Source organism: Neovison vison, chromosome 6, assembly GCF_020171115.1.
Source record: "Neovison vison isolate M4711 chromosome 6, ASM_NN_V1, whole genome shotgun sequence".
Classification (NCBI taxonomy): Eukaryota; Metazoa; Chordata; class Mammalia; order Carnivora; family Mustelidae; genus Neogale; species Neogale vison.
This window is the reverse complement of record NC_058096.1, coordinates 127119128-127144384: the sequence shown is the minus strand read 5'-3', so window position 1 is coordinate 127144384 and position 25257 is coordinate 127119128. Positions and strand designations below refer to the sequence as shown.

General features: G+C 38.1%; 1 protein-coding gene across 1 annotated transcript in view; it reads left to right on the top strand.

Moving 5' to 3' along the window:
• The window catches only part of SLC35G2 (solute carrier family 35 member G2), a 41459-nt gene extending 18685 nt beyond the window's left edge, over window positions 1-22774 (top strand). The window contains exon 2 of the mRNA XM_044252302.1: window positions 21338-22774. Within this exon, the coding sequence (XP_044108237.1) occupies window positions 21356-22594 (1239 nt within the window). The 5' untranslated portion in view covers window positions 21338-21355 and the 3' untranslated portion in view covers window positions 22595-22774. The remainder of the gene's footprint in view (window positions 1-21337) is intronic.
• Window positions 22775-25257: the final 2483 nt, after the last annotated feature.

The following is a 25257-nucleotide window of genomic DNA, read 5'->3' as shown; positions in this document are numbered from 1 at the left end:
GGCCGAAAATTCTTTGATGATGTAACACAAATGAAAGTTCTCCCAACCCAAGAACTTTGCGGAGATGCTGACCCCTCTCCCAGGTGAATCCTTGCTATTTTGTTCTGACAATTCCAGGCCAGCATGGGGCCAACAGAGACTCCAGGGGCAGCCCAGGTCAGGACAGGTTCCTCAGGGATCTGGAACCAGTGTCCCCAGCTAAGAGAGTCAGAATTGCAGCTGAGTGACAAAGATAATAGTCTAAGGGCCATCTCAAAGGTGAAATCAGGTCAGAAATAGGAGAATGAACCTATGAGAACTGATAACAACACAGGAAAAAGTTGAAGAAGCAGTAAAATGCAGTTCAGGACTGAACTTTGTTTTGTTCTGTCAACATTTATTAAATGTGTTTTAAGTGCCAGGAACATAAATATGAATGAGTCCTTCATGGAACTCACAGGCCACAAGGCAATTCTGACTTTGGCATGTTCCCTTTAGATGGTATCTGGATCTGTTGAAGGAGCGGACATGGCAGATTAAAGGAGCCTCCTTAGGCTGTGCACAAACCAGAAAACTTGGGATGTGTTGACAAGTCCTGCCCAGCATCAATGTGTGAAGATGTAGAGTCATACTGTGGCCGCTTCCTTTTTCTGTGGCTTTAAGTCTTCTCAGAAAGAACACTTTAAAAATTAGAGGTCAGAATGAATTTGAATACTTGCCCTTTGTCCTGGAATTTGCCAGCTGGGCCTAGATGAAGATTTGAGTAGAAGTGTTTGAGAGAGTAGACAGAGTGTGCAAGGGAGTTATAAGATAATTGCATTTTCAGAGAACTGTCTTAGTAATCACATAAAATTTAAAAGGCCTCCAGTAAAGTGGCTTGAAGGAATTATTAAGATTCTGTTCTAATTAGCAGCCCTAAGTGCTTGTTTACCACAACTGACATGTATTTCTTCATTATGAGCTCAAAAGGCTATCTACCGATCTTTAAGAAAATCTTATGTTATTATTACCTAGAATCCCAACCAATTCTGGTTGATTCTTTCAAAAATCTACTCTAGTTTTCTTGATAAGCTGTAGGTTATTTTTCCTAAACAACAACTACACGAGGAGCAAAATGTAGGCAAATCATCTGCTGTGATTATTATATATTATATATTATTATATACCATCCTATCCCATCAATAAAAGAATTAATAACAACTTAAGGAACTATGTTCAGTTTTTGATCATTTGAGCAGAACTATGTGAATATTTTCCCATAAATTAAAAAATATTAATGCCTTATTAGCATCTGTAATGAAAATAATATTATAAAAAGCAGAGTAGGCAGGAAAGGTTCCTTGACTGATGGGATTCAACTTTAAATATTACATAGTAAACTAATATATCTGTGTATCAGACAGGGTTTAGTCTGATACTAAAATCAGATACTAAGTATCAGATACTGATACTTAGATAAAAAAAGTCACTCTATTTCTTTGAATCAGAAAGAGATATACAAGAAATCAGAAGTTTCTAAAACCTTTAGACTTCCTTGAATGCATGTTTTTTTTATCCTTTAAAAAATTCCTAATCTAGCAATTCATAAACTGTATATAATAACCTTCTTGCTATAGAAACAGCAGAGGAAAATAAGTCTTTCTTCTATGCTAATGTCAAAATCTCCACAATATTTGACCAATAGGAAGCAAACAAGCTAGTATTTACTGAGCACTTGCTATGTACTTTTGATCTATAGTTTCATTAAATCCTTGTTAATAACATTTTCAAGTTGGTAATATCAGCCGATCTTACAGATGGTTTAGAAAGGCTAAGTGATGTATGCACAGGTAGAACATAGAGACAGAATTAAAATTCAGATCTGCTGCTTCCAAAATTGGTTAAATTTGTTGCCCAGTATTGGTTATTAATCCAAAGCCCTGTTTGATGGCATCCAACCAAAGTAGTGATTCAATATTTAAAAACTATATCCATCAGGCCAGTTAGCTCAGCCATTAAGAGATATTTTATAATTCACTTTTTTCTAGATGATCCATGAGGATGTGGTTCTTAAAGGCAGACATTTCAGACAGTATTTCAGGGAGAAAGCAAGCCAGCAAGTAGTTTCGATCTTAGGCAAAAATAATCTTGTCCATGTCACTTGACCTAGAACTTTGTAGTCTTATCCAACACTTTTCTAGATCTTAAGAAGATAAAAAATTATTTTCTAAGAAAACTCATGGTTTTACATTTGGGCAATTCTTTTGTCCATATATGTACTAAGCATGTGGGTCTTCTGAGAATACAAATCTGATCTTTAGACATTTACAGAATGATGGTGTGTGAGTTTTCTGTTCACTGCTATAACAAATTACCAGAAAATTGATGGATTAAAACAATAGGAATATTACAATTTACAGTTCTGTCAGTCAGAGGTCCAGTACAGATATCGTATGGTGTTGGCAGGTGTGTATTGTTTTCTGCAGACTCTAGGAGAGGATCCATTTCCTTGCCTTTCAGAGGCTGTCCACATTATGGGTTTATGATCCCCTTCTGTCTTCAATACTAGCAACAGCAGGCTGAGTTCTCATACTGCATCACTTTGACTTTGCTTCTGTGGTCACATCTCCTCTGATTTTCTGTCTCTGTCTTCCACTTTTAATCACTTGTGTTACATTAGGCCCAATTAGATAATCTAGGAAAGTCTCCCTATTTTAAGGTCAGTTGATTTGAAGCTCAATTCCATTTGCAACTTTAGTTCCCCTTAGTCATATAAGGTAATATATTGACAGTTTCTGGGAATTAGGATGTGGATATTTTGGTGGGGATGTTTGGGGGGTATTATTCTGCTACCATGGATGATTAATTTGCAGTGTAGAAGAAAGGGCTTGGGAAGGCAGAGATGGATCTGAATTTTGCCCATACCATCAACTGGTTATGTCACTCACTAACTGGCAAGACATGTAAACTCTCAGAACCTATTTCCTCACATGTAAAATGGAGATTATAATACCTACTGTACAGAGTTGTTTTCTACCTTTAAATGAGGAAACAAAGTTCTTAGTACATGCCTGGCACAAAGATGGGGCTAAATAAATATAGCTTTCATCATAATTAGAGAATCTAGAGCCACATTCAGGGCCAAACAATCCAAAAGAGTATGTCCCAGGTATATGGAAGCATTTATGCTTGATATTTCCTGTGGTTTCATTTTTCCTTTAGCTCTAATTAAATGGTTGCCTGAAATCCTTTCAAAACCAAACAGTGTATAGATCCTAAATAAACACGCAAAATATGAATGAAGATGCACTTTATTTTAGTTTTAGTCTCAGCTAGTTTCTTTCCATAGATGATGTTCTGAATGGAGAACAAAGAGACAAATATGAACAGTCGATTTAAGCCCTTATTAACTAGCCATTAAAAATGATGTTATAGACAATTTAGTGACATGGAAAAATATTTGCAATGTATTGATAAATAGAATAGGGAAGTCATAAACTGGGGTATGGTGTTTGATGCCATTTTTTGGGAAAAAAATTCACAAATAGAAAAAGGCTCGGAAGGATCAGTAGTTATCTCTGGCTGGTAGAATTATGGATGGTTTTTATTTTATCTGTTTGCTTTCCCATATTTCTGAATTTTCTATAATAAAACTGTATTGCTTTTGTACTAGGAATAAACAAAAAATAATTTTTTTTATGTAGTGATCTGATCATGGTAAATAGCTCCTGAGTCAGAAGCTTGTTCAGAGCAGGTGCCCAGGGAAGCTTAATAAGGGACTTCTGTGACTTTGTGATGGTGGGAGTCACCTGGCAAGGCCAAGTTGTGAGGCGTGCACTGGGAAGTAGGTACATAGCAACTAAGTTCAGCCTAGTAATGCTGAGACATGTATCTCTAGTACCCTTCCTCTTTGACTGACAATGGCTTAATTAAGAAAAGGAGATACACATTACTTAAGGAACACCTCCAGTTATGCCTGAGAAATTTAATATTAAAAGAAATATGGGAGGGCGCCTGGGTGGCTCAGTGGGTTGAGCCGCTGCCTTCAACTCGAGTCATGATCTCAGGGTCCTGGGATCGAGGCCCGCATCGGGCTCTCTGCTCAGCAGGGAGCCTGCTTCCTCCTCTCTCTCTCTGCCTGCCTCTCTGCCTGCTTGTGATCTCTCTCTGTCAAATAAATAAGTAAAATCTTTTAAAAAAAAATAAAAAGAAATATGGGAGACCTATCAGCAGAAATAGAGCCAGAGGTAGAGATGCTAAATAAACAAATTCTCCAAATAGTCAAACTGCACACCATCATTTTTTTATTATTCTTGGAATAGTATTAAGGACTTTAAAGTGTTTTAGTGGATAAGGTTCCTTACTTGAATTATTTGAGCCACTTAAATTTGTTTATATATATTACTTAATTTTGTTCTTAACAAAATTTGCTTCATTAAAAAAATCATTCATTCATTCAACAAGCACGTACTGAACACCTATCTCATGCCAAGCACTGTGCTAGGTGCTGAAGATATAAAAATCGGTAATACCTAATTTTAATACCTGTGGGATGAAAACTCTCAAAGTTTTAGTGGCAGAGAAAGACAAAAACACAGTTATAGCTCAAAGCAATAAATTCTATGATTGAAGGTATAATGAAAGAATGAGGGTGAGGGGCGCCTGGGTGGCTCAGTGGGTTAAAGCTTCTGCCTTTGGCTCGGGTCATGGTCCCGGGGTTTTGGGATCGAGCCCCACGTCGGGCTCTCTGCTCGGTGGGGAGCCTGCTTCCTCCCCTCTCTCTCTCTGCCTGCCTCTCTGCCTACTTGTGATCTCTGTCTGTCGAATAAATAAATAAAATCTAAAAAAAAAAAGAAGAATGAGGGTGGGCATCTAACTCAAATGGAGGTAAGAGGTAGGCCTAGGGAAGTTTTCCAGAGAAGGTGATATTTAATCTGAGCCTTGAAGAATGAGCAGGAATTTATGAGGTGAAAAATCAGGAAAGGAGTATTCCATAAAGAAGGAATAGCATATTTAAAAACCCAGAGGCATGACATTTTTGAAAGGGTTTCCTATAGTTTGAAATAGCCAGAACTTTTGTGCATGTGGAGGACAAGCAGAGGATGAGGCTGTGAGAATTCATTTTATGTATCAACTTGGCTGGTTGAGGACTACTCTACATGTTTCTGTGAAGGGGTCTTTGGATGATATTTACACTTAAAACCTTGAAATTGAGTAAAGTGGGTTGCTTTCCATAATGTGGGTGGGCCTCATCAAATCAGTTGAAGGCCTCAACAGAAAAGCTAATATCCACTGAGAAGGGAATTCAGACTATTTGATTTTGAACTGTAACTCTTCCTGGGTTTCCAGACTTGACAAAACTCTTACTGGTTTTGTCAAGCACCACAATCACATGAATCAACTCCTTAAAATAAATCTCTGTATGTGTATGTAGGCATACTTCATTTATTGCACATCGCTTTAGTGCACTTCACAGATAGTGCATTTTTTACTAATTGAGGGTTTGTGGCAACCTTGTGCCTATTGATGTCATTTTTCTTAACATTTTCTCACTTCCTTTCTGTGTCACATTTTGGTAATTTTCATAATATTTCAGACTTTTTCATTATTGATATATTTGTTAATGGTGATCTGTGATCAGCAATTTTGATGTTACTATTGTAACTGTTTTATAAACCATGTCCATATAAGATGGCAAACTTGATCAATAAATGTTGTATGGGTTTCAACTGCTCCATTGACTAGCTGCTCACCTATCTTTCGCTCTCTCCTCAGACCTCCTTATTCCCTGAGATACAATATTAAAATTAGGCTAATTAATAACCCAACAATGGCCTGTAAGTGTTCATGTGAAAGGAGGAGTCACATGTCTCTTACTTTAAATTAAAGGCTATAAGTGATTAAGCTAAATGAGGAAAGCCTGCTGAGAGTCAAGATAGGTTATAAGCTAGGTCCCCTATGCCAAAAAGTTACCCAAATGGTGAATGCAGAGGAAAAGTTCTTAAATTAAAAGAGATACTCCAGGGAACACACAAATGAACAAGGCAAGACAGCCTTATTGCTGATACGGAGAACATTTAATGGTCTGGATAGAAGATCAAAGCAGTCATAACATTCCCTTAAACCAAAGCCTATCCAGAGCAAAGCCCTGACTCTCCTCAATTCTTTGAAGGCTGAGAGAGGTGAGGAAGCTATTTTCAAAAGAAAATCTTGAAACTATCAGAGGTTGGTTCACGAAGTTTAAGGAAAGAAGCTGTCTCCATAATATCAAAGGGCAAGATGAAGCAGCAAGTGCTGTTGTAGCTAGAGATCCAGATGATCTTAATGAAGGCAGCTGCACTAGACAATAGGTTTTCATTGTAAATAAAAACAGCCTTCTATTGGAAGAAGATTCTATCTAGGACTTTCATAGCTAGAGAGGTGAAGTCAATGCCTGGCTTCAGAGCTTCAAAGGACAGACAGAGTCACCCTCTTGTTAGGAGTCAATGTAGCTGTTGAAGCCAATTCTCATTTACCATCCCCAAATCCTAGAGCCCTTAAGTATTATGCTAAATTTACTTGGCCTGTGTTCTCTAAATGAAACAGCAAAGACTGGATAACAATATATCTATTTACAACATGGTTTCCAGAACATTTAAAGCCCAATATTGAAAATTACTGCTCAGAAAAAAAGATTCCTTTCAAAATAGTACTGCTCATTGACAATGTACCTAATCATCCCAGAGCTCTGATGAACATGTATAAGATTAATCTTGTTTTCATGCCTGCTAACACAACATCCATTATGAAGCTCATGGATCAAGGAGTAATTTCAACTTTCAAGTCTTACTGTCTAAGAAATACAGTAAGCAGCACCTGGGTGGCTCCGTTGGTTAAGTTTCTGCCTTCGGCTCAGGTCATAATCTCAGGGTTGTGGAATCGAGTCCGCATAGGGCTCCCTGCTCAGTGGGGAGTATGCTTCTCCCTCTCCCTCTGCTCCTCTCCCCACTAGTGCTCTCTCTCAAATAAATTTTAAAAAATTAAAAAATAAAGAAATATATTTCATAAGGCTATAGGTAACATACATAAGTGATTTCTCTGGGAAAATAAGTTGAAATGCTTTGGAAAAGATTTGCCATTTTATTATCTATTTATTAAAAATTGCAGCAAGAGAGGAAATACAAGCAGGGGGAGTGGGAGAGGGAGTAGCAGACTTCCTGCTGAGCAGGGAGCCCAATGTGGGGCTCAATCTAGGACCCTGGGATCATGACCTGAGCTGAAGGCAGATGCTTAACCAACTGAGCCACCCAGGCACCCTATTTATTTATTTTTTAAAAAAAGATTTTATTTATTTATTTATGTGTGTGAGAGAGAGAACCAGAGATAGCAAGAGAGAGAGAGTATAAGTGGAAAGGAGAGGGAGAAGCAGGCTCCCCACTAAGCAGGAATCCAGATGAAAGGCTTGATCCCAGGATCCTGAGACCATGACCTGAGCTGAAGGCAGATTCTTAATTGACTGAGCCATCCAGGCCCCTAAGATTTGCCATTTTAGGTGCCAGTAAGAACATTTGAGATTAGGGGTGTCTGGGTGGCTCAGTGGGTTATGCCTCTGCCTTCGGCTCAGGTCATGATCTCAGGGTCCTGGGATCAAGCCCCACATCGGGCTCTCTGCTGAGCTGGGAGCCTGCTTTCCCCTCTCTGCCTGCCTCTTTGCCTACTTGTGATCTCTCTCTTTCTGTCAAAAAAAAAAAAAAAGAAAAGAAAAGAAAAGAAAAAAGAACATTTGTGATTCATGGGAAGAGGTCAAAATAACAACATTTACAGGAGTTTGGAGGAAGTTGATTCTAATCCCTATGGATGACTTTGAGGGATTCAAGACTTAAGTGGAGGAAGTTAACTGCAAATGTGTAGAAATACCAAGAGAACTAGAATTAGAATTAGAAGTGGAACCTGAAGATGCAATGGATTTGCTGCAATCTCATTATAAAACTAATGGATGAGGAGTTGCTCTGATGGATGAGCAAAGGAATGGTTTCTTGAAATGGCTCTACTCCTAGTTAAGATGTTGTGAAGGTTGTTGAAATGGCAGCAAAGGATTTAGAGTATTATATAAACTTAACTGATAAAACTGGTAGGGTTTGATGGGATTGACTCCAGTTTTTTTAAGTTTTTGTTTTTTTTTTTTTTAAGATTTTTAAAATTTATTTGACAGAGCAGGGGGAGCAGCAGGCAGAGGGAGAAGCAGACTCCCCACTGAACAGGGAGCCCCACGTGGGGCTAGATCCCAGGATCATGACCCGAGCTGAAGGCAGACGCTTAACTGACTGAGTCACCCAGGTGCCCCTTGGCTCCAATTTTGAAAGAAGTTCTACTATGGATAAAGTGCTTATCAAACAGTGTCACATGCTACAGAGAAATCATTTGTGAAAGGGAGAGTCAACTGATGTGGCAAACTTCATTGTTGTCCTATTTTAAGAAATTGTCCCAGCCACTGCAAACGTTAACCACCACCATCTGATCTATCAGCAGCCATCAACATCTAGATAAAAGCCTCTACCAGTAAAAAGATTATGACTTGCTGAATGCTCAGATGACGATTAGAATTTTTTGACAATAAAATATTTTTTTTGACAATAAAATATTTTAGCATTAAAGTATGTACATTTTATTTTATTTTATTTAAAAATTTTATTTATTTATTTGACAGACAGAGATCACAAGTAGGCAGAGAGGCAGGCAGAGAGAGAGAGAGAGAGGAAAGCAGGCTCTCCACTCAGCAGAGAGCCGATGCGGGACTCGATCCCAGGACCCTGGGATCATGATCTGAGCCGAAGGCAGCGGCTTAACCTACTGAGCCACCCAGGCACCCTAGTATGTACATTTTAAAAGACATAATGCTATTACACACTTACTAGACTACAGTACAGAGTAAACATAACTTTTATACACACTGGAAAACCAAAAAATTCATTCGACTTGTTTTATAGCAATATTTGCTTTATTGTGGCAGTCTGGAACTGAACCCTCAATTTCTCTGAGGTTGCCTGTATATGCCCATCCTGTTGATTTTTTATCTCTGGAGAACGCTTAACTCATAAGGAAGGTAAAGGCAGAAAATAAGGAAAGTTCTTCTGAACACAAGGCTTTCAGTTACTTGAGACTACTGATGACTGAGTAGATACTAAGAGAGGGATATGTGGATATCTGGGCCTATAAGATCCTGTAGAGAGGTCAGTATTCTTTTTTCTTCTTCTTTTTTATTGAGGCATAATTGACACACAATATATTAGTTTCATGTATACACCATACTGGTTTGACCCTCACAAGTTTAGTTACCATCTGTCCCCATGCAAAGTTATTACAATATTATTGACTATATCCACTATGCTGTATTCTTTATCCTCATGAATTACTTATATCTGGAAGTTTGTACCTCTTAATACCCCTCACCTATTTTGCCACCCCCAACTCCTCCCCTCTCTGGGAGCCAACAGTTTGTATCTTATGAGTCTGTTTCTGTTTTAGTTTGTTTTGTTCTTTAGATTCCATATATAAATGAAATCATACAGTATTTGTCTTTCTCTATCTGACTTATTTCACTTAACATAATACCCTCTAGGTCCATCTATGTTGTCACAAATGGTAAGATAGCATTCTTTTTTAATGGCTGAATTATACTCTAATACATATATATATGCATGTATGTATGTATGTATGTATATGTATATATATAATCTTTATCCATTCATCCATCAATGGACACTTAAGTAGTTTCCATTTCTTGGCTATTGTACATAATGCTGCAATGAACTAGGGATGCATATCTCTTCAGATTGGTATTTTTGTTCCTTCAAATAAATACCCAGAAGTGGGATTGCTGGATCATATGGTAATTATGTTTTTAATTTTTTGAGGAATCTCTATACTGTTTTCCATAGTGGCTATACCAATTTTCATTCCTACCAACAGTATTAGAGGGTTCTCTATTCTCCACATCCTCCCCAATAACTGTTATTTTTTGCCTTCTTGATAATAGCCAATCTGAATGTGTATGGGTGGTGTGAGGTGGTATCTCATTGTGTTTTTGATTTGCATTTCACAAACACAAAAATGTTTTGTTCACAAACACAAAAATGCAGTTGGCCATCTGTATTTCTTCTTTGGAAAAATGCCAATTCAAGTCCTCTACCCATTTTTCAGTCTGGTTGTTTTTTTCGTATTAAGTTGTATAAATTCTTTATGTATTTTGGATTTTAACTCCTTATTGAATGTATGATTTGCAAATATCTTCTCTGAACCAGAAGTTTGCCATTTTGTTTCATTAATGCTTTCCTCGCAAATGCTTTTTAGCTTGATGTAATCCCCTTTGTTTATTTTAGTTTCTGTTGCCATTGCCTGAGGAGACTTTACCCCCCAAATATTGCTAAGACGAATGCCAAAGAGCTCACTACCTATGGGTTTTTTTTTTTGTTTTTTTTTTAAAGATTTTATTTATTCATTTGTCAGAGAGAGAGCAAGCACAGGCAGACAGAGAGGCAGGCAGAGGCAGAGGGAGAAGCAGGCTCCCTGCCGAGCAAGGAGCCCCATGTGGGACTCGATCCCAGGACGCTGGGATCACGACCCGAGCCGAAGACAGCTGCTTAACCAACTGAGCCATCCAGGCGTCCCTACCTATGGTTTCTTCCAGGAGTTTTTGGTTTCAGGTCTTACATGCAAGTCGTTAATCCATTTTGAACTTGGTTTTGTATATGATATAAAAAATAGTCCAGTTTCATTCTTTTGCATATAGCTGTCCAATTTTGCCATCACCATTTATTGAAGAAATGGTCTTTCCCCCATTGTATATCCTTGCATTCTTTGAAATAGATTAATTGATACATATGCTTGGGTTTATTTGGGGGATCTCTATTCCATGGATCTATGGGTCTGTTTTTGTGCTAGGACCATATTCTTAATTACTATAGTTTTGTAGTACAGTTTGAAATCAGGCAGCATGACACCTCCAGCTTTGTTCTCCTTTCTCAAATTTGCTTTTGCTATTTAAGATGTCAATAGTCTTTTTCTAAAAAATTAATTAATTAATTGATTGATTTGTCAGAGAGAGTGAGCAAGTGAGCAAGAGTACAAGCAGGGGGAGCAGCAGGCAGAGGGAGAAGCAGGCTCCCCACTAAGCAGGGACCCTGAAGTGGGACTCAATCCCAGGACCCCAGGATCATGACCTGAGCTGAAGGCAGATGCTTAACCAACTTAGTCACCCAGGCATCCCCAAGATGTCACTAGTCTTAACATCATTCCATATTCTTTTCCATGTCTCCCTCTTGGTTTTGAAATCCATTTCATTTTATCCGCAAACATTTATTCAGTGCCAATATGTTTGAGGTACTGTGTTAGGGGCTGGGGATAAAATGGTGAGAAAGTCTGCTATCAAGATATACCATCTGGGGGCACCTGGGTGGCTCAGTGGGTTAAAGCCTCTGCTTTCAGCTCAGGTCATGATCTCAGGGTCCTGGGATGGAGCCCTGCATCGGGCTCTCTGCTCAGTGGGGAGCCTGCTTCCCCCCTTCTCTCTGCCTGCCTCTCTGCCTACTTCTAATATCTCTCTGTGACAAATTAATAAATAAAATCTTTAAAAAAGAAAGAAGTATACCATCTGGTGGGAAAGACAGGATGTAAACAAATGAATTCAAGGACAGTGCGGGCACAGAGATGGGAGAGGCCAAGGAGGACTGCAAAGGAGGAAGTAATGCTTGAGCAAACCACTAAAGCACAAATGTGAGCTTAACGGAGTGAAAAGGACAAAAAGGGGGAGGGCCAGGTCATTTCAGGCAGATAGAATGATGTGAAAGAAAAACTAAAATATATTGTGTACTTGCTAGATGCCAGATATTAAATGTTTTGTATTAACTGATTTAATTTTTTATTTATTTGTAGAGATTTAATTTATTTATTTGAGAGAGAGAGAGAGAAAGAGAGAAAGAGAGACAGCCAGTAGGGGGAGGGGCAGATAGAAAGGGAGAGGCAGAGAATCTCAAGCAGACCCTGTGCTGAGCATGGAGCCTGATGTGAGGCTTGATCCCACAACCCTGAGATCATGAACCAAGCTGAAACCAAGAGTCGGACACCCAACCAACTGAGCCACCCAGACACTCCTGTATTAACTGTTTTAGTAGTCTCATTCTACCTTATGAAGTAGAATGATATTACATATATATGTATATGGTAGAATTATATTATATATTATATATTATATTATGAGGTAGAATTATATATTATATAATATATATATTATATTATCATTGTTGCAATTTTACAGAGGAGGAAATAGGCAAAGAAGTTACACAAGTTGCCCAAAGTCACATATTTAATAAGTTCTGTAGTTAAGATTCAAATCCAGGCAGTCTGGCTTCAGTATTCATTTTGTTTTGTTTCGTTTTAAATTTCCAGCCCTGTGCTACTCTGTCTTCTTCAGTCATGTAGCAGCGCATGGAATTGTTAAATCTTAGAGCCAGAAGGGCCCTTAGATAATCTATTAGGGGGTTCTTGCACAAGAAAACTGTACATTAGGATTACCAGCAAGGTTTTAAAAAATACCAGTGCCTAGCATTTCCTCCTGTTCTCCCCCAAGCCACATAGGAGAAAAAACCACAACTCTGGCCCCTGCACTTGCTTTTTAAAACTTAGAACTTGTGGTGAAATATGCATAACATAAAAATTACCATATTAGTCTTGTTTAAGTGTATAATTCAATACCATTAACTACATTCACAATGTTGTATAACCATCACTACTATTTCTAAACCATTTTCCTTACCCCGAACAGAAACTCTTAAACTATTAAGCATGATTCCCCATTCCCTCTCCTCCTAGCACCTGGTAACTTCTAATCTATTTCCTCTTTTTATGAATTAACCTATTCTAAATACCTCATTTAAATGGAATTATACAATAGCTGTCCTTTTGTGTCTGGTTTATTTAATTAGCATAATGTCTTCAAGGTTTGTCCATGTTGTAGAATAGATTGGAACTTCATTTGTTTTTATAGCTGAGTAATGGTTGTATGAATATACCACATTTTTTTTAATCCACTCATCTGTTGAGGCACACAGGTTGTCCTCCCATACTCCCAACCCCTGCCCCACCAAACAAATGCTGGAGGAACCACCACTTTTTTTTTTTAGACAGGAAGAGACACAGGGCTCATCTCACAACTCTGAGATCATGATCTGAGCTTGAGCTGAAACCAAGAATTGTACAGTTAACCAACTGAGCCACCCAGGCAACCTAGCAACGACTACTTTCTAAAACTTAACATTATCACACACAAAGAGAATAAAATGACAAGAGGAGGCAGAGGCTGAGTACCAAGTGGCACGGGAAAAGGCCCAGAGGAGTGAAAATGTGTACAATTAGTTTGGATGGCAGGAAGCCAGGTTTTAGGGTGAGATTCTCAGTGGCAGGAGTGGACATGTGATTGAGATTTTTCTCCTTTCTGTACAGGTATTTTGTCATCATCACCGCTCTTACCTGTCAGAGAACTTATGATTTCAGGAAAATGAAAACATTTTGTCTATTCTGAAAGCAGAATGTGATTCTGACAGTGATAATGCTTCATTTAAGGCAATGAAATACATGTTTTTTGTGAGATCATTTGCATGAATAAGTGGTAACTACTCCTGGGTTAGAATGTTAGATAGGACTCCTGTAGGAGATGGGAGTAAATTTGAGAAGATGAAGTGGGGAAAGAGGGAGGGGATTGGGAAGTGGAAAGGAAAGAAGAGTAGGGAGGAGAGACTAATTTGGGGTACTGTGTGACAAAGTTCTAGACAACACCCTGGAACAAATTCTTTTCAACAATAGAACCAACTGACCTGCTCCACACTACCTACCTATGCCCTTCACATAGAGTGTTTAATAATGTCTATCAAATTAGTTTCCTAGAATGAATACCTTCTTTTACCTCCGTTTAAGTTCTTTCAGCTAAAAGTCAGGTGGGCCATTAGTTTTCTCCAAATTTTTAATGTTCTATCCCTCCCCAATGCTCTCCTATTCCTAAACCTCCTAAGGCTTCATTTCCTCACAAAGCTGAGTTGACCCATATTTAGTGCTTAGCACATTATCTGTAAAATGTAAATATCAATATGCCTGGCTAATGATGGTATTGCCATTATTTTCTTCCATCTTTCCTGCTGTTTTCACTGGGTTTTAGAGCTATTAGTTTTGCCTTTCTTTATTGTATTTGATTTCCTATTCTTACTTTTTATCCTATTTCTGGTTGTTTTGGTTAGAGTGCTGAAAATATTGCCAATATAGTGTCAAAATAGTGTGTGGCCAAATCAAGGTCTTCTTTGTTTTCTTAGTCTCTTTCTGATAGTTCATTGCAAGTATGCTTTAATCTAAGTGTTACAAAAGGGGAAATGACTATTTGCCTTATACTTTTTTCTGAGAGAGATGTAAATGGACTGTTCTTTGTCAAGCAATAATCTGATGCACTATAAGTGATAATTTTTTACATGATAATTTTTATAGAAAGTTCTGCCAGTCCATATGGTACATATATCCTAAGTAATACTGATTCTGTCCAGAATTTGCTCTGAAATTTCATTTGATATTTCTATAGAGGTATATTCAGTTGGTGGGGCTCGATCCCAGGACCCTGAGATCATGACTGAGCTGAAGTCAGAGGCCTCAACCCACTGAGCCACCCAGGTGCCCCTAATCTGAGTATTTGATTAAAGTCTTAACTTTAAAGTATTTGATTAAAGTCATTAATTTTTCCTGTAGCCCCTCTTTTATATCTTCATCAACTGTTCAGTTTCATGATTTGATTATATACTCGGTTCATTTTGATTACTTGCCGTTTACATGCAACATGAATATTATCACACCTTCTAAGAAAGCAAACATTTAATTCCTCATGATAAATTCTTCAGTTCCTAAATGTGCCTCATACAAGAAAATGTGCCTGGTACAAGAAAGGGCATGTCCTTTACCTTTTACTCTTATTTCTCACTTATTATCAATATTCTTGTCTTTCAAACTCTACTAGTTTACTTAAGAAGTAATTTTCTAGTTTGAGAGGTGGGAATTTAGAAGCAAGTTCTTTTTCCTCTAAAGCAGTGTACCTTTACCCAAATATACAGGCTCAAAGAGTATTAATAACATACAAGCAAACTTAAATGCTGCCTCTAGTCCCTCCTGATCTTTTGGAGCTTCAGTGGGGAAGAGAGAAGAATCCCTATTCGAAGAGGAGTGTTAAGGGTCATACCATCCAGGGTTAGGCCTAAGGATAGGTAGAATCATGCTGATAGCCTTTGGAGTGTCAGAATGTGGGCCCCTTTTCATCAACTTGGAGGGAAGAATGGCTTCTCTCAGCAGGTCTCAGGAGGTATATTCAACAAAGGTTCTGTAGAACCTTTGCATGTCCTGATGTCTCACGATATCCTGGAAAGGTGGTGGTTGTATCATTCCTCTTAGGTGATCAATTAGGTGTAGTCTTTTCATTTTTACTCAAGGACAAGACTGTTCAAGCAAATTGGGGTAATAAGGTATCTTAGAGCTAGACTTTTCTGGTATAATGTAGTAACCTATCAGTTCTTTATATTTATTTGAAAGCCAATTTTATAAGTTTTAAGTATCACATTAGTACTTACATTTAAATCACTATATTATAATCAAATTATAGTAGCCAGATTTATAGCTAAGGCTTTAAAAAAAAAGATTTTATTTATTTATTTGACAGAGAGGCAGAGAGAACAGTAGTGGGAGGAGGAGCAGAAGGAGAGGACAAGCAGACTCCCCAATGAGTGGGGGAGCCTGACACAGGGCTCAATCCCAGGACCCCCAGATCATGACCTGAGCTGAAGACAGATGCTTAACCAACTGAGCCATCCAGGTTCCCCTACAGCTAAGACTGTTTACCACTATAGGAATCATTCTGGTACTCTCACTATCAAGTAGCATTTGCTTTAGGTATCATGAGGGGATTGTCCCAAGGATTCCTACCAAGTAAGTAGGCTAGTCAGTGTTAATTTTCTCAGCTTTAGCAGAGAACTGATTGTGGGCCTTATGTTGTAGAATGTAGCTTAGGAAGCAGTGCCTCTTTTGGACAAAATTACTGGTTTCAGGCTTGCCTCACTGAATTGTACCCTTGTTCAAGCAGAAACCAAATTTTGTCTCTTTTTAATCCATTTGTGTTGAGCATTTCAGATTGGTACATTTGTAGCCAGGCAGGCTGGTCCTCTTGTCCTATTGTTTCATATTCCCTCTACTCAGCTGAGTTGTTCTACACAACTGAAATGTACCCTTCTGCCTTGGAGGGCACCTTCAAACATAAACCTTTGTTAGAGGAGCTTGAAGCTGTGAGATTAGTTCAGACCATTAGTCTCTATGATGAAGGAGAAGTAGTGCTGGCACATTGGTCAGAACAACTTTTTTTTTTTTTTAAAGATTTTATTTATTTATTTGACAGAGAGAGAGAGAGAGATCACAAGTAGGCAGAGAGGCAGGCAGAGGGAGAGGGGGAAGCAGGCTGCCCACTGAACAGAGAGCCCGATGTGGGGCTCGATCCTAGGACTCTGGGATCATGACCTGAGCTGAAGGCAGAGGCTTTAACTCACTGAGCCACCCAGGCACCCCTAGTCTTCCTACTTTTAATGGGAGAGGATATAGACTCTACCTCTCTATTTAATAATAGAGATAATAATATTAAATTAATTAATATAAATAATAAATAAATAATATTAAATTAATTAATAATGTTAAATTCACGTTAAAAAAAAATCCCAAACATGAAGTACGGGAGATACTAGACTTGTGGTTCTCTTTGGAAAATACAGTCTATCACAGGGATCATATTATCTGTTACAGGCCTTTGGTTTAAGAAAAATGTTACACTTTTTCCTTATGGGAGAAGGGAGAGGCAAGTACCCTCTTCTAGCTGAGTGTAGAGGTTACCAGATCCTTATGTGCAATGATTGAATGTGTCTTCTCATTCTCCATTTGGAAGTCCGTTTAGACAGCACATTCTAATTTGCCCTTTGCTTGCCTGAAAAAGAGAAATAAAATTGGAGAAAGGGGACAGCAGTAAATGGTCCGTACACTCACTAGAGTGGTAAGGATATGGGAGTTTCCTGAGACCAAGTGAATACTGTTGGTGCCTGCCTGCCCAAAAGAGAAGTCCACCAGGGAAGAGGACTAAGCAGCAAAAATTTGTTGGCCATAAGCTCTAGGGCAGGAGGCACTCTCACATCAGGGACTTATACACTGGGGAGGCCCTACAAAATTTACCCAAGTAGCCTGCATTTAGTTACCTACAACCTAGAGAGTATCAGTGACCAATCAGAGTTAACAGAGAAACAAAAGACAATAATGAAGGAATTAATTCCAACTGTTATCAGAGTCAGCGTTGAACCTTAGGCCCAGAACCAGTAAGAGGTTTATTACAAGGATTTGGTTAATATACTACTGGGGCTGGATAAAAGAGTCTGAGGTGTTTAGGGTAGGCAATCAGGAAAAGAAGATCAAGGGCATGTTGGAACCCCATGAGCACAGGCTGAAGCTTGTTGTCCACAGGCAGTAAGGAAAAGATCATGCGCAGGCTAGAACTTCAAGGGCATCAACTGTTTGGAATCTCCAAGCTCAAGAAAGGCCTAAGCCCTCTTTTAAAGGGCTTACCCAATCAGGCCAGGCCCATACAGAATAGACTTTTGATGAACTTAAAGCCAACTTATTAGGGACGTTTTTTGGGGGGGTAGGGAGCATGCCTGAGTAGTGTGGGGGTGAGGAGGTGGGGCAGAGGGAGCAGGAAAAAGAATCTCAAGCAGGCTCCACACCCAGTGTAGAGCTGGATGTGGGGCTCAATCTCATGACCCTGAGATCTCGATTTGAGCCACAATCAAGAGTTGGAGGCTTAACCAACTAAGCCACACAGATGCCCCCGATTAAGTACTTTTATCACAACTGCAAAATGCCTCCACAGCAACACCTATATTAATGTTTGATTAAATAACTGGGGAATATAGTTCAACCCAGCCAAATTTATACATCAAAAAGCCATTAGACAACAGCAGCCAATATAAAACATGTATCCTTTTCCTTTTCCTTCTTCCCAGTGCCAATACACCAGGGGAGCTGGAGCTTAGAATAGGGAGCTAGAGGAGGTCTCTTAAAGGCAGATTGCAATGCCCTCCTGAAGACTCCAAAAGGAGGGAATGAGAGGATTAAAATGGCAGACCACATCCTCTCCCTATCCATGTCCCTGGAGCTACAAATCTGGCCTGTGATGGGAAATGGGAAAGCTTTGAATGGATATAAGACAAAATTTTAACAATAGACAGCCCATGAGAAGTTACGGGTTCTAACAGAGATGTCAGCAAGATACTGACTAGCAAGGAAAGGAGATTTAACATAGTAAATTTGGGTACAATGACTACAGACGACACTCTACTGAGCTGAGATACTAAATAATACTAGGGGTGCCTGGGTAGCTCAGTTGATTAAGCATCTGCCTTTGGCTCAGGTCCTGATCCCAGGGCCCTGGGATTAAGCCCTGAGTTGGGCTTTCTGCTCAGCAGGGAGCCTGCTACTCCCTCTCCCCTCCCCCTCTGCCTGCTTGTGCTCTCTTTCTCTCCCTCTGTAAAAAATGGTAAGTAAAATCTTCAAAAAAAATTTTTAAAAAACGATTAGATTACAAAAATTAGAAGAAACTATTGCAGATGTTAGACAAGGAAGAAAAGAAAAGAAGAGGCTAGAGTGGACAGGGAAGTCTTGTTTCTAAAAGACAAAATCTGGACTGGTCCTCCTTAAAAGATGAGCAGTATTTAGAAAGCTGGACCAGAGGAAATAAGTAAGAATAAAGACTTGGAGAAATGACATGTACGTGTGGGGAGTGAGGTCAGGGAGGGCACTGGATTAATCATGGCAATATTTATGTTAAGGATTGATAGGGGCTAGATGAGGCAGGGTCTGGCAAAAGAGCTGAGATTCAGGGAGGTAGCCAGGAGAAAATCACTGTAAGTTCTTAAATGGAGAAAGCATAAGGGAAGTTGTTTTCTTTTGAATCTTTTAAAGACAGAAGAAAGTAGATAGTGGTATAATATAGATGGACTTTAAGGGAGAAGGATTGGGGCGAGTTAGGATGCTGTTGCAATATTCTAAATAGGAATTCACAATAACATGATCCAGAATCACAAAGGTTAAATGGAACTGGAGAAGGAAAAATCTGAGGAATATTTCAAAGACAAGAACAATATGATTGATGACCAAATGGAAGTGTGACAGCAGAAAGGATAATTCAGAGTATGCCTTGGTTTCTAGCTTAGGGGAACTGGAGGTGGTATTGCAAACATAAATTCAGTGAGGTATCATGGAGAAAATCACTCTAAATTTGGGAAAGAAAATCTGTTTGGAAGACCAAGATTATTCAATTTGGGATTACTGAGGCTGAGGTCACAATTTGATATAAATTGGAATAAAAGAACATCAGATTAGCTTGACAGTAATATGTAGGAAGAACTGCCAAGTGGGAGGTCCAGGTTAGGAAAATGAAGAATTTGGAGGCACAGGTGGTGGTTTTTAAAAATTATTTCTTCCACCTGAAGATAGTGTCATTTAGAAGAAAAAAGGGTAAAGAGTAATGGAACAGATAGTGTCAAAGAACAAAATAGGATTTGATTTCTAGACCATGGTTTAAGATCCTGGAACTTTTGAGTTTTTGGCAAGGACAGGGAGGATGTCATAAGGAGCAAAAAAAAAAAAAAAGGTTTACTTTTTTTTTTTCCTTCATAGGGGAGGGGAGAAATCAAAGAAATTGTTCTTAGAAAAAAGGAACGAACAGGAAAGAGAACTGAGTGAACAAATACAAGTTTGGAGAAAGAATAACAATGTAGAAGATAACCAGTGTTTCAAGAAAGGTGAAAGGTGAAAGAAAGGAAGCTGAATTCTTCTTAACATTTACTGAGAGTTCACAATATGCCAGCACTGTGGCAAATTCTTTATACACATTATTTTATTTAATCCGTACAAGTTTTTTTCCCACTTAACAAAACGTCATGCACATTTCTGTGTCAATAAAGATCTGCATCATCATTTTTTATTAACATATAATGTATTATTAGCCCCAGGGGACAGATTTGTGAATTGTCAGGCTTACACACATCACAGCACTCACCATAGCTGCATCATCATTTTTAATGGATGTATAGCATAGTATTACATTGTACACAGGGTCATTGTGATAAGCTATAGTGAACCCTCCTACTCAAGCATTTTTTTCTACAGTTTTTTGTATGCTCTTTTTCTTAATATATGAACATCTTATTTTAGTTTGTAATTTAATTTTTTGACAATATTATGATTCTAAAATAAAAATGCAAAAATGTATATTGCATGTTTTCTTCCACTCTTATTCCCTGTTCCACCCTAACAATTATTAGTTTATTTTGTATCTTTCCATAATTTCCTTATGTTATATAAGCATATGTAAAAGCATATTATTTTTTCTCTTTTTTTAAACACATAAGTAATATCTTTAGGATAAAATCTTAGAAGTGATATTGCTAAATTAAAGGGTAGTTTCAGTTAAAATCTTTATATTGACCAATTGCTTATCAGAAAGGTATTACACAACAACAATGCCTGACTGTCACTAAATCCATTTTACTTATTTTCTAATTTTGATCTATCTATATATCTGAATATGTATGAGGAGTCCAGAATAAATGTTAAAAAGAATATAATTTGTTCTACAGAGCTAATTGTGATATTATACACAAATTATACAAAAAACTTCGGACTTATTTATTTAAAATTGATATTATAGAGAGAAGACACAATGAAAAGAAAAGGTCTTATCTAAGTTGTTATTTACTTTTCTGTGTTTTTCTTATTGTGTGAGTGGGGAAGCAGGTAGGAATGAAAAATCTGTTATTTGTGGTGCAAAGATAAGTAACAGAGCTGAATGAGACAAAGAATAAGCCAAACAAGAAATAGGGGCAAGCATAAGATGAGACTGAAAGGGGTGCCTGGGTGGCTCAGTGGGTTAAAGCCTCTGCCTTTGGCTCAGGTCATGATCTCAGGGTCCTGGGATTGAGCCCCATGTCAGGCTCTCTGCTCAGTGGGGAGCCTGCTTCCTCCTCTCTCTCTGCCTGCCTCTCTGCCTCCTTATGATTTCTATCTGTCAAATAAATAAATAAATCTTTTTAAAAAAAAGATGAGACTGAAAAATGTAGGTTTTTTACAATTTTTTAATTTAAAAAAAATTTAAAAATTTTAAAAAATTTAAAAATGTTTACAGTTTTTTACTCTACTCTCTATGATTAAATTGGTGCATATTATTATAATAGAAATTAAAACCAAATTTCAACTGAATATGTACACTTGTCTTTTTTTTTTTCTAAAATAGAATTGATTATCTGAAGAAATGGATACTTCTCCCTCCAAAAAATATCCAGTTAAAAAGCGGGTGAAAATACATCCCAACACAGTGATGGTGAAATATACTTCCCATTATCCCCAGCCTGGGGATGATGGATATGAAGAAATCAATGAAGACTATGGAAATCTTATGGAAGAAAATCCGAAGAAAGGCCTGTTGAGTGAAATGAAAAGAAAAGGAAGAACTTTCTTTGGAACCATGGATACTCGACCTCCGCCAACAGAAGACCCAATGACCAGTGATCCTGGACAATTCCAGAGCTTTGCAGAAAAAAATATTTTTCAATCCAGAAAAATGTGGATAGTGCTATTTGGATCTGCTCTGGCTCATGGATGTGTAGCTCTGATCACCAGGCTTGTTTCTGATCGTTCTAAAGTTCCATCTCTAGAGCTGATTTTTATCCGTTCTGTCTTGCAGGTCTTATCTGTGTTAGTTGTGTGTTACTACCAGGAGGCCCCCTTTGGGCCCAGTGGATACAGATTACGACTCTTCTTTTATGGTGTATGCAATGTCATCTCTATCACCTGTGCTTATACATCATTTTCAATAGTTCCTCCCAGCAATGGGACCACTATGTGGAGAGCCACAACCACAGTCTTCAGTGCCATTCTGGCTTTCTTACTTATAGATGAGAAAATGGCTTATGTTGACATGGCTACAGTTGTTTGCAGCATCTTAGGTGTTTGTCTTGTCATGATCCCCAACATTGTCGATGAAGACAATTCTTTGTTAAATGCCTGGAAAGAAGCCTTTGGGTACACTATGACCGTGATGGCCGGACTGACCACTGCTCTTTCTATGATAGTATACAGATCTATTAAGGAGAAGATTAGCATGTGGACTGCACTGTTTACCTTTGGTTGGACTGGGACAATCTGGGGAATATCTACTATGTTTGTTCTTCAAGAACCCATCATCCCATTAGATGGAGAAACCTGGAGTTATCTCATTGCCATATGCGTCTGTTCCACTGTAGCATTCTTAGGAGTTTATTATGCTTTGGACAAATTCCATCCAGCTTTGGTCAGCACAGTACAACACCTGGAGATTGTAGTAGCTATGGTCTTACAGCTTCTAGTGTTACACATATTTCCTAGTGTCTATGATGTTTTTGGAGGGGTAATCATTATGATTAGTGTTTTTGTCCTTGCTGGTTATAAGCTTTATTGGAGGAATTTAAGAAGGCAGGATTATCAGGAAATACTAGACTCTCCCATCAAATGAATACTTGATTATTATTTTGTTAACAGTTATTAATAGGTACACTGCCATTTTAATATTTACCTATAAATGTCTTGTGTTGTATAATTGACAGAGTGGTATATAAAATCAATATAGGCAGATGTAGAAAATTTATTCTAGTCTAATATGTTAAAAAACAAATATTAAATATGTGAAACACCATAAATCCAGTGTTTCTATGGTTATTAACAAAAAGAAATTGTGGTAGGAGAATGTTAACTCTCATTACTGAAGAACATAATACTTGAGGAAATGAGCCCTTTCAGATGGAACTTCTGTGGCCCTAAAATAAATGTTTATGCCCAATGTTATACAAATGTTTAATAAAAATCCTTCAATAGCCAAAAATCTTCATTGGTGAAAAGTACACGGTAAGGTGAACTCTTAATACAATCCCTATTTTGTCATCTGCTTACATTAGAAACTAGAGGTGACTGGATTGGGTAAGGGAGCTTAAGTTGAGGCAAGAAAGAGGGAACAAAGGAAAACAGGTGGTTTTTCAATGACCATAGTAGTTGCCCTACTTTCAAACAGAAAATTGGTCTTTGCTATGGCTACATTAGGTAATGCATAGGATAATGGAGTAGGGAGAAGACTGGATTCTTGACAGCTCTACTTAGTCTGTGCCATTTTGTACCTGATGTGGGAGACTTAATGTTGGGGCAAGGTCTATTTATCCTCAGTTTTACAGATCTTTTCCAAAACTGTCCTTGTTTATGATTTTGTAGCAAGTGCATGTGTAAGCTGTAGTAAAGGTACTCCTTACCCTTGAAAAAAAGACACTAACAGGAATCATGGTACAGCAGAAAATTGATACAATATGGTAACTTGAAATTCTTTTCAAAAGGCATAAAAGTTGTAAAAGCATGTAAAGTAACATTAATTTGGGTCTAATTTGGGCAATTTTACTAATTTAGGACAACTAATGTTGATATAGTTATTAGGCTACTGTTATTATTACTGAGCTATTTTAACTTCAAATTCACTCTTCTGTACTTACCTCTGTGATGCTATGGCTCAGAGGCTGTAAATTATATTTTTCCTATGCTGGCTGGTATCTCATTAGGTTCCATCAATAAAGGACATTAGAGGGAGACTAGAAGACAGGAGAAGGGGAGAAAGGATTTCTTCCTTTCCATTTGTTTGCAGTTTGTCATTGTTACCCAGCAATAAGCAATAGCCTTTTGCTCCACAGCAGCAATTGATCTCAGCCTTGAGCTTCTTTTGGCACTTCTCCATCCCTTAGCAGCCTCATCATATCCCTCTCAGTAGGAGGAGGACCAGCTAAACAGCATCCTTTCTGGAATCTGAGCTATAGCTCAGCTGGGTCACTCCACTGAGCTTTGGAGACCTTATAGTCCAACCCTGACCCCTCTTTTTCACATGCTCTAAGGGTGGTAGCTGCTCTGTTACAGTTACCATCTCTGGGCTACTTCAGTGCTCCCTTTTTGCTTTTTCAGTCCATCAGTACCCAATACTAGATTCTTTCTGTTGTAATATCTTGTGATTTCTGCCTTCTTGACTAATATATCTCTAAACCTTTCTCCAAAGAGCCCATAGCTATTAATTGGGTATCTGTGCTTCTGGGAAGATATTAATGTTCAGATTTTCCAGGAATTGCCAGATGCTGGCTCTTAACTATCCAAATTGAAGAAATTATCCAAATTGAAGCACAGAAAGAAAACGGTTTGGAAAAAAAAAAATGAACAGAGCCTGGAATGACCTGTACTAAGGACTAAGAAGTCTAGCATAAGTGTAAATGTAGTCTCAGAAAAGGAGAGAGAGGGGAAGGGGCAGAAAAAAATATTTGAAGAAATATTGGCCAGAAGATTTCTAAATTTGATAAAAGGAAAGTACAACATGAACCAGTAATCCACAGATCCAGGGAAATAATTGAACCCCAAGCAGCATGAATAGAAAGAAAACCACATGTAGAAACATAGTGCAACTGCTGATAAACAAAGGTAAAGAAACAAAACTTTAAAAGCAGCAATTATAAAAGGACATATGACATACAGGAAAACAGCAAGACAGCTAGCTTCTCATCAGAAACACTGGAGGCCAGAAATAAACAGAATGACATTTTAAAGTGCTGAAGAAAAGCCCTCTGATGGCTTCTTATCACTATAGGATAAAGACTAAGATCCTTAACTTCTATAACCTGCTATTGCTTACTTTACTAGTCATCTTCTGCTCCAGCAATATTGTGTAATACCTTTTCAGTTGTGTAATACCATTTTAAATGCAGGCTACTCTATGTGGAGAACCCATCTCTTCTTTGCCTACTTATTTGCCTGACTAGCCTGACCACACAACTTCCCCTGTAGTTTAATGTCCCCCTGTACATATCTATAGCTTATTAACTATATTAATAATAGACATATTTAAATCTTGTTCTCTGACACTGGATTGAGCTCATTTTAGGTAAGAGTGAATCTTTAGATTTCTAGCACCTATTATAGTGCCTACCACAGAGAGGACTCAATCAGTTTCCGTTGAATTAATTCCCATAAAGGCATAACAATACTCAGTCCAGAAATTAAATTTAGTTACCAGGGTCCACTAATTTCTGTACTTCACAATCAAGCTTGTGATCAGTTACTTCTTGTTGATTAGTAAGTAGGGCTTTTTTGTTGTTGTTGCCC